The following is a 13046-nucleotide window of genomic DNA, read 5'->3' on the forward strand; positions in this document are numbered from 1 at the left end:
TAAAAATGTTGTTTTTATTTAGAAACAACTGCTCAACTTCACCAGCTGGGATGGGTGAAGCGTTGCAGGAGAAGCGGGAATTTCAATGCCTCATTGACGGGATCTCCTGGACTTGTAACTCCAGTTAGTATTTCTAAGATCTCCACCTGGGGGTTTATATGAAAACTTGAAAAGTAGTCGTAAAACTACACCCTGGGGGGTGTTCAACTTCTCTTGGTGGGTATTTCATTTTAGGAGCATGTGTGAACAATTATGCTCACCAGACAAAACACTGAGTACACCTGCAAAGTCTAATGAGATCAGTATCTGTATTCCAAAATTTGATTTTCATATAAAATGTTGTATCTCTCCGGGCATTCTCCGCATGTACTTTCCGCATCGACATATATCTATTATAAAATTCGACTATGAATGTTAATGAACTAAAACTCATTTGCTATTTACGTACTGCAGATTTATCTACAAAACCTCTCACAATTTAAAATGAATTGATTCATTTAAATATAAATACGATACAATACGACTTTATTTATATGGCACATTGTACCACAACTACAGCAGTCTTGCTATAGTTATAGGGTATTGTGTTTTTCCCATCCTTTTATTAAAAACAAATAATTTGTATTTATTTATATTTACGTTGAATTATTTCTTATTTACTACTACTACAACAACTATAATTTGTTTTCGACCTAGAATTTGACCTCTTTGGTTGGTGCAGGTAGTCTCCAGTCTTTTGAGTTGGGTAATATCTGCAGTATGAAGGAAAAACCGTACATCCGGCAGATGAACCTACCCCGCATGTCCCCCCAAAATGCGTTCTTCTATTCCCAAAATTACACTCCCACACGCTTTAAACGCGTTCTACACACAAACACCTGCGTAAATAGAAGGACTGTAACTCATTTCATCGTCAGTTTACTTGTGCACCAATACAGATACAAAACCCGAGTGAAGAGAATTCTATTACCCTGTGCGGTAAATAACAAAAATACCGCACTTTGGAAGAACACATTTCGATCGAGACAGTGGAGGTAATTCACAAATCAAAAAATATGTATTCAAATTAGCAAGTAACCTTAACCGCAAAGCCTAAACCGCGAAATAGCAAGGGGTTATTGTCTACTACCTAATGAGGTGTACGCTGAGTGTATATGAAATTGTGCATAACGGAATGATGCCCCCAGATGTAATGACCTCATCAGTTATCCTCACAAGGCTCCATGTGATGAGAGACGCCCTCAAGAAGAAGAATTAAAAACGAGACAAAAGATGATAAATGTTCGTAATGAATGACACTTAACTGCGCTGTAGGCCAACTCAACTATTATATCTTCTGTCTGCATTTTGCTTCCCAAAATTAGACTTGTGCTGACAATGTTTGGCACCCTGTCGGTGCGTCGGAGGGAATCCAGAAGATGAGAGAAGGCGGAAGAAGGCACAGCCAGACTCCTAAGTCACATCATCATGAAACAAATGTTGTGAAGGTGAATTTTTCACACACACTGAAAATTGTGATAGCGTCCATATGTTAGCTTGTGACAAATGCAAATCGATGGGACTGTACCATTATTGAATGTGGTGACTTAAATGATATAAAAGGAATGTTTTCAAGAATCCTGAAAACAAAAGTGAATCCGCACACACACACTCAGACAAAAGAAATAGATCTGCGCAGGTCATTAAAATAATCTACAAAATTGTTTGTTGAGATGGAAGTGCACACACGTGAGCATCTTCTGGTATGCAAGCTTCAAATTCTCAGGGCCAAATAAGTGCGGCTTAGCAGGTCAAAAGTTTAAGATGCACAATTACCTGAATGACCTCGAGTGACCCTCAAATTTCTCACCTTCTCATGCCTTCCACATAAGCTGGATGGTAGTGGGAGGCAATTGACAGCTATGAGAAGATAGCCCCAGAGCCCCCACCACCAAAAGCAGCAATAGCCTCCTGTAGAGTTTGGGTTCTAATGACACTTCCAGGCGTCATCAGACCTAGCTGCTGCTGACATTATCACATGAAAACATCATAACTCACCGACACACAAGCAAACACACGGTCGGCAAGTAAATAGATCAAGACAATGCATCATAATATCACCTTAACGGAACGCTCAAGTCAGCCAAATGGGAATCCCATATGTGGCGGGAAGAAGGCGGGCCCGCAGGAAGAAGCCTGCAGCCAGAAGTCAAACCACCTTCAAGGACACACTTACTCTCCAAATTTCCCAAACTGCGATGCGTGCGAGAGTGCCCTCTTAGGGGTGCGCGGGATTAAAAACATATCGCTGATCTGGTGTAATAATTGTAAAAAGGGTCTGAAATGATTCAGTAGAACGCAATGCACATTTATATATACATATATTATATATAAATACATTGCAATGTTGCATTTTGTCATGACTTGCTATTTTTACATTTGTCCAAAGAGGTTTTCAAATTGTGATCCACCTGCAATCAAAATGTCCTTAAAGATGATTTACTGAAATGACACAACATTTTTTAGGGTGGTGATTTACTTGCAAGGTTTTGCTATCGGCATGGTCGCATCAAGATCTTGGTTCCCCTCTGTTTTTGCTATAAGAACACGCTTGGTTAACAGCTAACAGTTTGTTGAACAGCTAAACAAATCATAACACTTATGAGTCGCCTTGGTAATCATTTGAAATGTATTAATGATGATTTCTATTCCCGTTTAGAATTTTCAGACAGATTTGCAAAAAGGAGCTATGCAGGGATTAACAATTCAAGCAAAAGACTAGGCTACTACTAATGTGATTGTTCACAGAGTTTGAGAACCACTAGAGACAAAAATCACATCGAATTGTCTCATGACAATTGGACTAAATGTTAGCATCTCATGATGTACCTGTTGATTCCATAGCTGTGATCCGACAGTTGGGATCCTCCAACTTTCTTGACTTAAAATGTGGTTCTGTCTTAAAGTCGACACACTTTTCAAAAGCTTAAGTGTGATGTCAAAAGCGCACAGATGGGAGGTTAATTCCGCACGGTCCCATGTCACGTTTGGGTGCCTTTGTTATTTAGTGCACTCGTCTACGCTGATGCCGCACTTTCCGGGTCGACCGTGTTGAAGACGCCGGGGAACACTTTTTGCACCAGAGAGGAGTAATTGATGTTGCTCACTCCGCTGGCATCACGCCGCAGATTCATGTCAAACTGGGGAAGACAGGAAAAAAAACGTGTCGTAAAAGAAGAAAAGTTACACAAAAAAACACCTGTTTGTATTTTTTTTTATCGTCCATTGAGCTGTTTCTTCTTTGGACAGGTAGACATGACGCGTAAAAGACAATTTTCTCATTCCCCACCAAGGAAGGACACAAAATGCCTGATTATTTCATGTTTTATGAGATTATTCTTTTGTCTGAGGTGGTTGGATTTGAACAATGGATTTGTTTCAATAATAGTAGGATCCAAAACAAGTTAAACCCAACTAGCTTAAAACCTGTTCAATATTTACGACCAAAAATCTTCACCCATGTGGAGCATCGAAACAAATACAAATAAACGAATGAGAACAAATCTCATCACGACACTGAATGTATTAGATTGAGAATGTCTCATACTAAGCTTTGTCTTACTTTCAGGATGTCGTCAGGCATCACCGGGGCGGCAGGATGCTCCAGCCAGTTGATGCCAGCCAGGAAGGCGTGGTAGTCTATCTGGTCCCCGTCTGCAAACCTTGAACATGCACACACACACGTGCATCCGGATCATTACAAAGGAGATTCGAGAACTGTATTAAATCATAGACAGGTCATACTTGTGGAGTAGACATGTAAGCAGGTTGTCAGAGACGGGGAGCTGGAAGGTTCTGCAGATGGTTGTCGCCTCTTTGATGGACGTGCGTCCTGTTCTGAAGACAGAATTGACAGAGGAATCAATATCTATATCATTTTATGTTTAGTAACAACTCCAAGTAACTCAAAGGAGACATTTTTCTTGAAATTCAAAACAGTTCTAACAATATGACTGTGACCTTTTCTTTTGTCAGAATACCCAAAGGATTAAGATGAGGGCAAGACTATTTTCACCTGGTCGAGATTCAGATATTTTGAGCAGAGTGCACGGTTCTGTCTCATGAAGACACTGCTCTGCCCACTCCGCCCCCCTCTACTGTTAGCCCACTGCTGAGCACGGTCTTTGTTACCATGACGACCGGGGGCAAATCCAAAGTGCTTCAATGAGACTTGAACCTACTTGTTCTCAAGCGGCCGAGAGTCTCAAGTGAAAAGTAAGTTCCCATGAAGATGAAGTCAAATTCAGAATGGGTGGCTTTCAGACATATATAAGAATTAGGCAATAAATAAAAGATGAACTTTCACAGTGGGTGGGGGCACTCAGAGGATCTCACAATAGTGACCTTTGAAAAAATGCCTACAGTAACTTGTATAACATGGTGGAGGGGTGTTTGTCCTGGATTGCCAGTTGTTTCACACTCTGTGATGCCACAAAATCTGGATTCCCATTCCTGCCATGCCATTTCATTAGAGCCATGAAGAACAATCAACACCCGCCATGGTCTCAACACACATACAGTATGAACAAACACGCCCGCTTGACCTTGGCATTGTTCTCGTTCCTTTTGTTTTGGTTGTAGTTAAACATTTTCTTTGTAAATTGTGATTTTTTATAATCGAAAATGTATTTTCATAACTTAATAATGTATTTGAAAGAATTTTATAGTTTGGAAAATTTCCTAGAAAAGTAACATTAAAAATAGTTCTTGGATAATAAATCTATTCTAAATATCAAGATTTCCCGACAACTTTTTGTCTTGTATTTTACAATGTTTATTAAAAACATTTTAAATTTTATTTTTTAAGTTTACAGTTTTTGTAATTTCAAATTTCCCCCTTTTTTTGTGACATCTAGTGATTTAGTGCGCTAAACAGGAAAGGAAAGGAAAGGAAAGGAAAGGAAAGGAAAGGAAAGGAAAGGAAAGGAAAGGAAAGGAAAGGAAAGGAAAGGAAAGGAAAGGAAAGGAAAGGAAAGGAAAGGAAAGGAAAGGAAAGGAAAGGAAAGGAAAGGAAAGGAAAGGAAAGGAAAGGAAAGGAAAGGAAAGGAAAGGAAAGGAAACGAGGAAGGTGACATAGAGATTGCATGTGTGTGCGTGTGTTCTTCCACACTACATGCCATTTCTTGTCTTTAGGGTCCATCTGGTTCCAATGCTCCACTCCCAAAGCTGGAACTAATGCTTGCTCGGAGATCTGGGGGCCACTGCACAATGGATGCCTGGTGTGACGCCTACATGTGTGTGTGTGTGTGTGTGTGTGTGTGTACGCTTGTGTTCGTTTTTGCTCGTTAATCCATTATCTGTGTATTTTATGCCTCGTTCACACTAGGTGATTTCAGACTGAGAGGCTTGGGTGCTCACCGAGGACTCGCAAATCAGCGCCTGCGTGCTCTGTTCTCAGACGGGAGCCAAGAAGCTGACGCGTTACCGACGCATCCCAGGCTTTTAAATACCTGGGTGAGTCTGCGATGAGCTACAGCCATGAGAATCGAGGGGAGTGTACGACTTGGCGTGTGTGACAGCATGAAAACATCTTAACGATGATGCAGTAGTTGAAAGGAGAGCTCGACGTCAATTAATGGTTACGAATTTCGCCGAATGGATTGTTGCTTCATCGTGTCTTGAAGGAATTGAGGCAAAATGGCATGTTTTGCTTATCTTCAACATACCAGCGATGGACGGTCAACACCATTAGAAACATTGACCTACATTCAGGCCTGTGTTGCCATGTCAATTTAATCAATCGGATTGAACAGCCAGGGACCAACTGACATCTTCATTTTCCTGTCTTCTGATTGGTTGGTTTAGGCAAAACTTATCCTGGCCAACTTTGAGGAGCAAGACGTATGTGAAATTATTTGAATACATCAGCATCTTTGGTGAGTATGATGTATTTTATGTAAATGTAATTCGTTCAAATATTTCTGCTGTGCTATTAGATTAATATGATATTGTTTAATATTTTCAAAATATGAGTATCACCCTACTTGCTGAGGTCCTGGAGTTCAAACGCTTGGGTCATGTCAGGGATTTGATCAAAGTCCTTCTTCTTGAGGACATCCTGGGCCACAGCCAGCATCAGGCCAATGTCAACTTCAGGCTGCTGGTGCTCAGAGAAAGATCGAGCAAGAACTAAAATCTCATGGTCGCTCAGCTCGCACTCCGTTGCCATCAGCAGGTCCCTGTGATTGAGTCAAACAGGGAAAAATAGCGAAAGTCAACTTCTAATTATTCCAGAGATTCACTGTACGACCCTTTTGTGTTTAAACTTTTACTGTTTAAACGTGACAATGAAATATACTACAGACCAAATGTTTGAGGTGTGTCCGAATTTTGTTTTGAATCTAAAAAAAAAGATCATTTCTTCTTGGGATCTTACAACCGATTTGTTTTCACTGGCCTTGATGAATTACTTTTTTAAAAATATTATTTTTCCATTTATTCTCCTAAAATAATGTGATATTCTCTTTTTTTTCATGTATATTGCTTTTATTTACAATTAGCCACTTTTTAGCAACTAATGCTACTTAACATGGACGTTGTTCTTTTTACTTGTTCATGTAGATTTATTTATCATTTTTGTTTTTTGAAAGGGGCATCAAACGTTTTTTTTTTTTTTGCAATTAACTACATATAATAATCGCTGATTCACCCTTTCAAAACATCATTTAGCCCACTTGATGCAGTATCCAGACAAAAGGGAGAAAAATGGCAGCTTTTGCATACAGCGTAAAAGAAACCTAAGATAATACCTGAACGACTCAAAGTTGACAAATCCACTGTTGGTAGGATCGTTAAGGGTCAGAAAGTTCTTGATTTCACGCTGCTTCTCCTCCGGAATTGTCCGTAGTTTAGCCAGGATGTTGCCAATATTGGCTTTGGGAAACTTAACAAAATTACACACAATATGGCATTAATAGATTGACCGTGCTTCCATTATTCAATACGATACTTTCTTCGAAACCTGCTCAGCATGTTGTTCCAAGTAGTTGAGGGTGTACTCGTCGGCATCCAGGAGCTGGAATAGCCTGTTGTTAAGGCAGAGGCTTGCCCCTACGTACAAATCTTGGGCGGTGAAGTATTCAGAGGGCTCGCTTTTAAACACCTCCTGGCCTGGCTTTTTGACGCGACCCCGTCCCAGAAACATGCCGCCCAGCAGACCTGAAGATCCAGAAAAGAGAGCGTTCTGAAGCTACAGTCTCAAACCCTAATTGTTGACTGTCAGTTTGTAGTTCATGATTCGAACCTGAGTTCTTCTGCGAGCGCTCAAACACGCTGATTGAGTCGTTACTCAGGTAGAAGGAGATGATGAACTCCCTGTTAATATCCACCTGACTGGTGGTTACCATCTTGGCGTAGTACTTGAGCACATTACTTTCAAGGCCACATCTGGAAACAAATAAGAAGACCCATCATTGCACTCATATTCAACAACCCGGACAATTTAGAGTTTGCAATTAAGCTAACATGCACATGTTTTTTTTTTTTTAATGTTTTCAATAGTGCCCATCTTGTTCAGGATTGTAGATCTATTCCAGCTGACCTTGGGCAAAAACCAGTGAAGGAGACAAATAAATACACTCAGACTGCGAGTGAGCAGGAACCGCTTCAACGGAACCAACCATCTGCCCAAACATTAATTGGCTATCAATACATATCTTTGTGTCAAAACAACAACAATGCCATAATATGTGAACGAAAGGGACTCTTGTCTGTGTCAACACTGGCAAAATATGTGTCCAGAGAGGTCCACCAAATGACAGACAGCTCAAAATGGCTGATATATGTTTGTCAAAATGTGCTGTGTTGGAAACAACAAATAATACGGTGTGTAATGTGACCCAACCTGTCATATTCCAGGAATTTTCTGAGATCTTTCTGTGGGGGTTTGGGCAGCAGGCGCTGGCAGGAGCTTAGTGAGTCCTCTTCGGAGCCAAAGCCATTATAAGGAGGTACAAGCCTGGGGGCCTTGGGGGCTACAGGAGCTTTGTACAGCACCGGGTTGAAGTCCTCTGGGAGGTGGGATGGGGAGGGGGTGGAGAAGGAGAAAACACTTAAAAGAAGACAAACCCTGGGAGGAGCGCCAAATGATCAGAGGGTCCGAGGTAATCCATCCGTGAGGGAGCACGGCATCCCGGGCGGACGTTAACCCCGCAACGACCTTTGACTGCTAAGAGTCAGACAGCAACTTCCATCACCATGCATCACTCTGCCTGCTTTATGACTGTGACTAATGCAGCAGAGCCCCAACATTCTGCCCAGGGTAGCAGACTCATCCTAACCCGGCTTGGGTTACTCATGCTGGAGGGCAACTTGCCTGTTGTGCCCCTCCCAATGCCCTCAATGATAGCAGCCGACAAAAACACAGGAAAGGAGGTACTAGCTAGTGTCTCTGTCTGACAGTGGCCATTTTTTTATCCCTTTTCTTGCTACACCATCCTTCCAATATTCCATGTTTGTCATTTGGCATTTGTCTCTTTTACACAGAACACAGTGAAGCAGGAATTTGCTACAACTGCATAACACGCCTTAATAATCCATTTACTTTATAGAGATACACACCACAAAAAATCTCATACAGTAAAAAAATCATTTCAAAAATCAATTCAATTATTTTTTTGAAAAATACATCATTAAAACCTTGCACGTCACCAACATTAACAACAACATAGATGCAAAAACACAAGCAAAGAAATCTTTGGTTGAAAAGTTGCAGCCGCCAAGAAATTGCTCAAAACTAGTAAATGTCGTTAATTAGTTAAATTACTCCTTAAAGAAAAAAAACATTTAAAAAAATAAGTGGAAAAACAAAACATAATTATACATAATGTTTTTTTAAATACCCATGGGGTAAAAATATAGAACATAACATTTCTGCCTTAAGTTTGCCATTGATGAGTATGGAGAAATAGTATCATAATAACTCAAGGTAGCCACAAAATAACACTTTTATAACAACATGGGTTGAGTGGAGAACGAGTGACATGCATGTGTTAACGCTTACTGACCCCGAGTGGTTAAACATGGACGTTACAAATAGGAAGGAGCAAGAAAATGAGTCAAGAATGAAAAAAAGAAAGAGTGCTGCTTTCAGTTACCTATAGCATACTTGCTGCGGTAGTAGTGTTTAGTGAAGTCATCACAGTCGGCGATAATCACTTTCCTGCCCCACACGATCAACTCGCCACCCACTGTCAAATCACATTCTTTATAAAACTCCTCCTGGATGGCTCCTGTCTGCAGGAGAATGTAAACATTAGCTGAGCATAGATTATTATTGCTCAAGTGATTTACTTTGGCTATAAGCAATCGGAATGATGATGATGTACTTTGAGGCTGTCCAGTATGAAGCGGTCTCCTTCTCTGGTGGAGCCCAACACATTCAGCACAGTACGATTGGTCACCTCTCCAGGTAGATTCAACTGATTCGAAGCACGCTGCGGAGACTGGAGATGATAATAATCAAAACTGCAAGCATAAAATAATCAAACGTTTGACACCGTGACACCTCCGCCCAGATCTACGCCAGCGACATATACCGTATTTCCCGGACTATAAGGCGCACCTAAAAACCCAAAATTTTCTCAAAAGCCGACAGTGCGCCTTATAGTCCGGTGCGCCTTATATATGGACCAAATTCCTAAATTGAAACTGGCCCGAAGCATTGTGTCATGAAATCAATCATAAGTGGCCCGCTGAAGACTATGAATCATGAATCAAAAAGACTATGGATCATTATTTTGTGATTATGAAGTAATTTGTTACGTCTGAAGTTGAAATAAAAAAGATCAAATGGAGAATGATTTGATTTGGATTAAAAATCTGACATGATGCATTAATAGTTCGCCTTATAGTCCGGTGTGCCTTATATAAGGACAAAGTTTTAAAATGGGCCATTCATTGAAGGTGCGCCTTATAGTCCGGTGTGCCTTATAGTCCTTAAAATACGGTACAGTACAGTAGTGAAAGGCAGAAGAATGAAACGTTTTTTTTCCACTAGATGGCAATTATGATGAGCCGTGAATTTTTTTTTCCCAATGTAAAATAAGTGTATTGGCTGGTTTAACATACTTTCTTCCAATTAGAGGTGATTTGGGTGAATTTCTTTTCATCGGATGGCAGATTCTAGTCAACCTTTGGATTGTTGACGTTTAATAACTGGCAAATAAAGTTAGCAGAGTGAACGCGCACACGCATGATGGAGGCCTGGCTGTCTTTCAAGTTGAATTAGGCACTCGGCTGGTGGAAACAAAAAATGCCGGAAGGGAGTGGGGCTGTCAGAGCAAATGAGGTCGAGAATGATGGGATGAGGTCAGCCAACCACAAGGATGAATGTTGTTATTGCTCTTCTATGAATGCTTATTTTGTTACTGTTATCCAATTATGTGATTTCAAGCCTAGTGGTGGCTGCATCCATGGAGCGATTTCAATAGTGGTGGTAAACTACACTAAACCAGCTCCAGCTCAATGTTTATGAAATAGGGAAGGAGCACATGCATCTATGGCCTTGCTGCTGAATATACTAAATAATATAATGATTAAAAAGAATAAAAGAGGAACAGAATTTACACCAGACATAATCGAACCCCCCATGAAAATTGTGATGACCATAGAAAATGAAATGGAACATTTGATATACATACACGTACGTGCGTGCGTGCCTGTGTGTTAATCGTTTTATCAAGCACCTCACCTTTGGAAGTTTGCTGCGACGGAGGAATTTCGATGCCGTGACCCTACCGGAATTCGGCGGGATGACTTCCCTAATCTCTATTGTGTCATCGGCCAGGAAGTAGTGCAACACAAGCTCTCGGAGATCCCCGTACATGGCACGGGTGTCGTCCCAGAAGCAGAAGAAGCGCAGGACTTTGCGGTCGTGGTCCAAGAACTGTTTAAGAGTGTCTCGCCTCTCGTACGGCCGCAACGGACTCATGCTTTTCTCCATCTGGGAAAACAGTTTCAACTTTTACATACATCCTGCATGTACTGAATCAACCACAATTGCCCCCAAAAATAACAATAACAATAATAATTGTAAAGGGTGTAACCTTTTCCCGGTGGCTACGGTATGGGTCTTCGGGCACAGCGACGGGGTCATTGAGTATCACCCCACATTTAGTGAGAAAGTTCCTTGTGAATTGGTCACAGTTGGTGACGGTGAACGTGTGGGCAAACAGCACCACCTGCTGGTTGAGGTTAAAGTGGAAAACGTTGTAGAACCGCTCCTGCCTGGGTGGTGGCAGTGGGATGCGTTGGCGACGAATCAGAGTCCCTTCCAAAATGAAAGCACTCATGAGTCAAATATTATCACACACTGTAAATAAAAATAAGAACTTGTACAGCTTTTTTTTTTTTTTGGCAGTGTGGAAGTAAAACAAATAACTGAAGCTCAAACTATGATGCTGCCACCAGCATGCTCCAATGTTCCATGGAAGCAAAATGTGTTCACCTTGAGGAATTCCGCTGTTTTTGTACTCTGGCTCAACCACTTGTATTGTATCATCTTCCAGGTAGAAGAAGATTTTACACCTCCGGATTCGTTCCCCCTCATCGGGAGCCTCTGGCACCGCTTCCTGGAAGTACGCCTCAAAACACAGCACCTGCACAGTAGGAATGATTGGAATTTTATCAATAGGTACTTCACATTGAATTTGTGATGTAAATTAAGGTGCCATACCTGTTTGTCAAAGGCAACCCATGTTGGCAAACCACCGGTCGCCGCTGTGGGATAGACAGAAGATTTTGGTTTGATCCGCTGTCCTGGTAACAGCTCCCCTCCTATGCCTGGCTTCTCTATTCCGGCCAGCAAAGGCTCCCCACTGGAGTAGTCAAAATGTTGGGATTTGTGGAATTTCTCCTTCAGCAACTGGAATGCAACGAAAAGAATGCAAGGTATGACAACAGATGAATTATACCATAGCTATCAAGCAGAAAGATTTGTGAACAGTGTTATTTTATTGATCAATATATTTCCAAGGACATCACATTCCACGCCTTTCTGTAACTCCCCCAGTCACTCCGTACCTCTGTTGCAATCTCCTGATGATATTCTGCGATACTCTAAACTCGGTGCCCACTCACCGTTGAGAACATGAGAACATCATGTTTAAAGCCTCGAAATGAAGTTGATCAAGTAATATAATCAGTTTTGAACTTTTTCTTTTTTTTTTTTTCAAGAGAAACATTTTGTTGCAAATGAAAGGGAAAGTTTGTCATAAGCAACATGAGGTACCGTACTAATTCATTGTACTGCATATCGGTTAGAAAAGTCAGTAAGTGTGGCACTGGCTCCCTCTAGTGGTACATGAAAGAATCACTGAATTAAATATTCAAACTGCATTACAAACTTTTTTTTTTTAATTCAGAACAGTACATTTACAATTTTTATTAGTTTTCCAACGTTCATTTAGGAATGTAGGAATCCTAAAATTGTTTCAAAGTTGTGTTAATATTCAAACTTTGGTTTATAATGTTAATTGACTTTTTTACTTTAGGAATAAAAAGCCAATCTACCCCGGCCTGTTGGTATACGTGGGGAGGTAAATTATTTTCTTTTTAGTTGAACATTGTTTATAAAGATTGAGAATCATTCAGGCAGTAGGAGTTAAGATTCTTTAGACATAGGAAAGTTAATTTATAACAATCCTGCTTTCAGTCTTTCCCCCCCTCCAAGTTTGGCAGGATTGGACGTAGTTTTTTTTTTTACCGCATTTCTCACCCCCGAACGCATGTAAATTACGTACACAAATTTGACAACATAAAATATACGTAGTACATAAGCGTCACGGTACTTACGTGTATATTTGGAGAATTTCCGGGTAGGAAAGGTAACGCCATTGCGGAAAAATGCGTAATGTATTTCACTAACAAAACGTGCTTCCAGCAGTCCGCAGCCAAATTAGCCAGTGTTGACGGTAACCATGGTTACCCGCAGAGGTTTCCAATAGCAAGCACAGACATGGAGGACTTGTCTACGTTTGTAAATTTTAATCAAAATTACAATAATCCAT

General features: G+C 40.8%; 1 protein-coding gene and 1 long non-coding RNA gene across 2 annotated transcripts; one reads left to right on the forward strand and one right to left on the reverse strand.

Annotated features, from left to right (window-relative positions):
* Nucleotides 1-2326: 2326 nt before the first annotated feature.
* On the reverse strand, nt 2327-12953 carry efhc2 (EF-hand domain (C-terminal) containing 2). The gene is made up of 15 exons (XM_061286322.1): nt 12832-12953; nt 11714-11902; nt 11486-11636; nt 11085-11308; nt 10730-10981; nt 9366-9482; nt 9135-9273; nt 7883-8048; nt 7283-7425; nt 7001-7197; nt 6789-6922; nt 6024-6218; nt 3784-3876; nt 3602-3701; nt 2327-3179 (listed from the first exon to the last, which is right to left on the reverse strand). Exons 1-15 carry the CDS (start codon nt 12871-12873, stop codon nt 3057-3059), a joined length of 2265 nt encoding a protein of 754 aa, XP_061142306.1. The 5' UTR covers nt 12874-12953; the 3' UTR covers nt 2327-3056.
* LOC133159374 (uncharacterized) lies at nt 3613-6136 on the forward strand. The gene is made up of 4 exons (XR_009715688.1): nt 3613-4254; nt 5173-5493; nt 5845-5915; nt 6013-6136. It is a non-coding gene; the product is annotated as an uncharacterized LOC133159374 (long non-coding RNA).
* Nucleotides 12954-13046: the final 93 nt, after the last annotated feature.

Source organism: Syngnathus typhle, linkage group LG9 (assembly GCF_033458585.1).
Source record: "Syngnathus typhle isolate RoL2023-S1 ecotype Sweden linkage group LG9, RoL_Styp_1.0, whole genome shotgun sequence".
In the NCBI taxonomy this organism is placed as follows: domain Eukaryota; kingdom Metazoa; phylum Chordata; class Actinopteri; order Syngnathiformes; family Syngnathidae; genus Syngnathus; species Syngnathus typhle.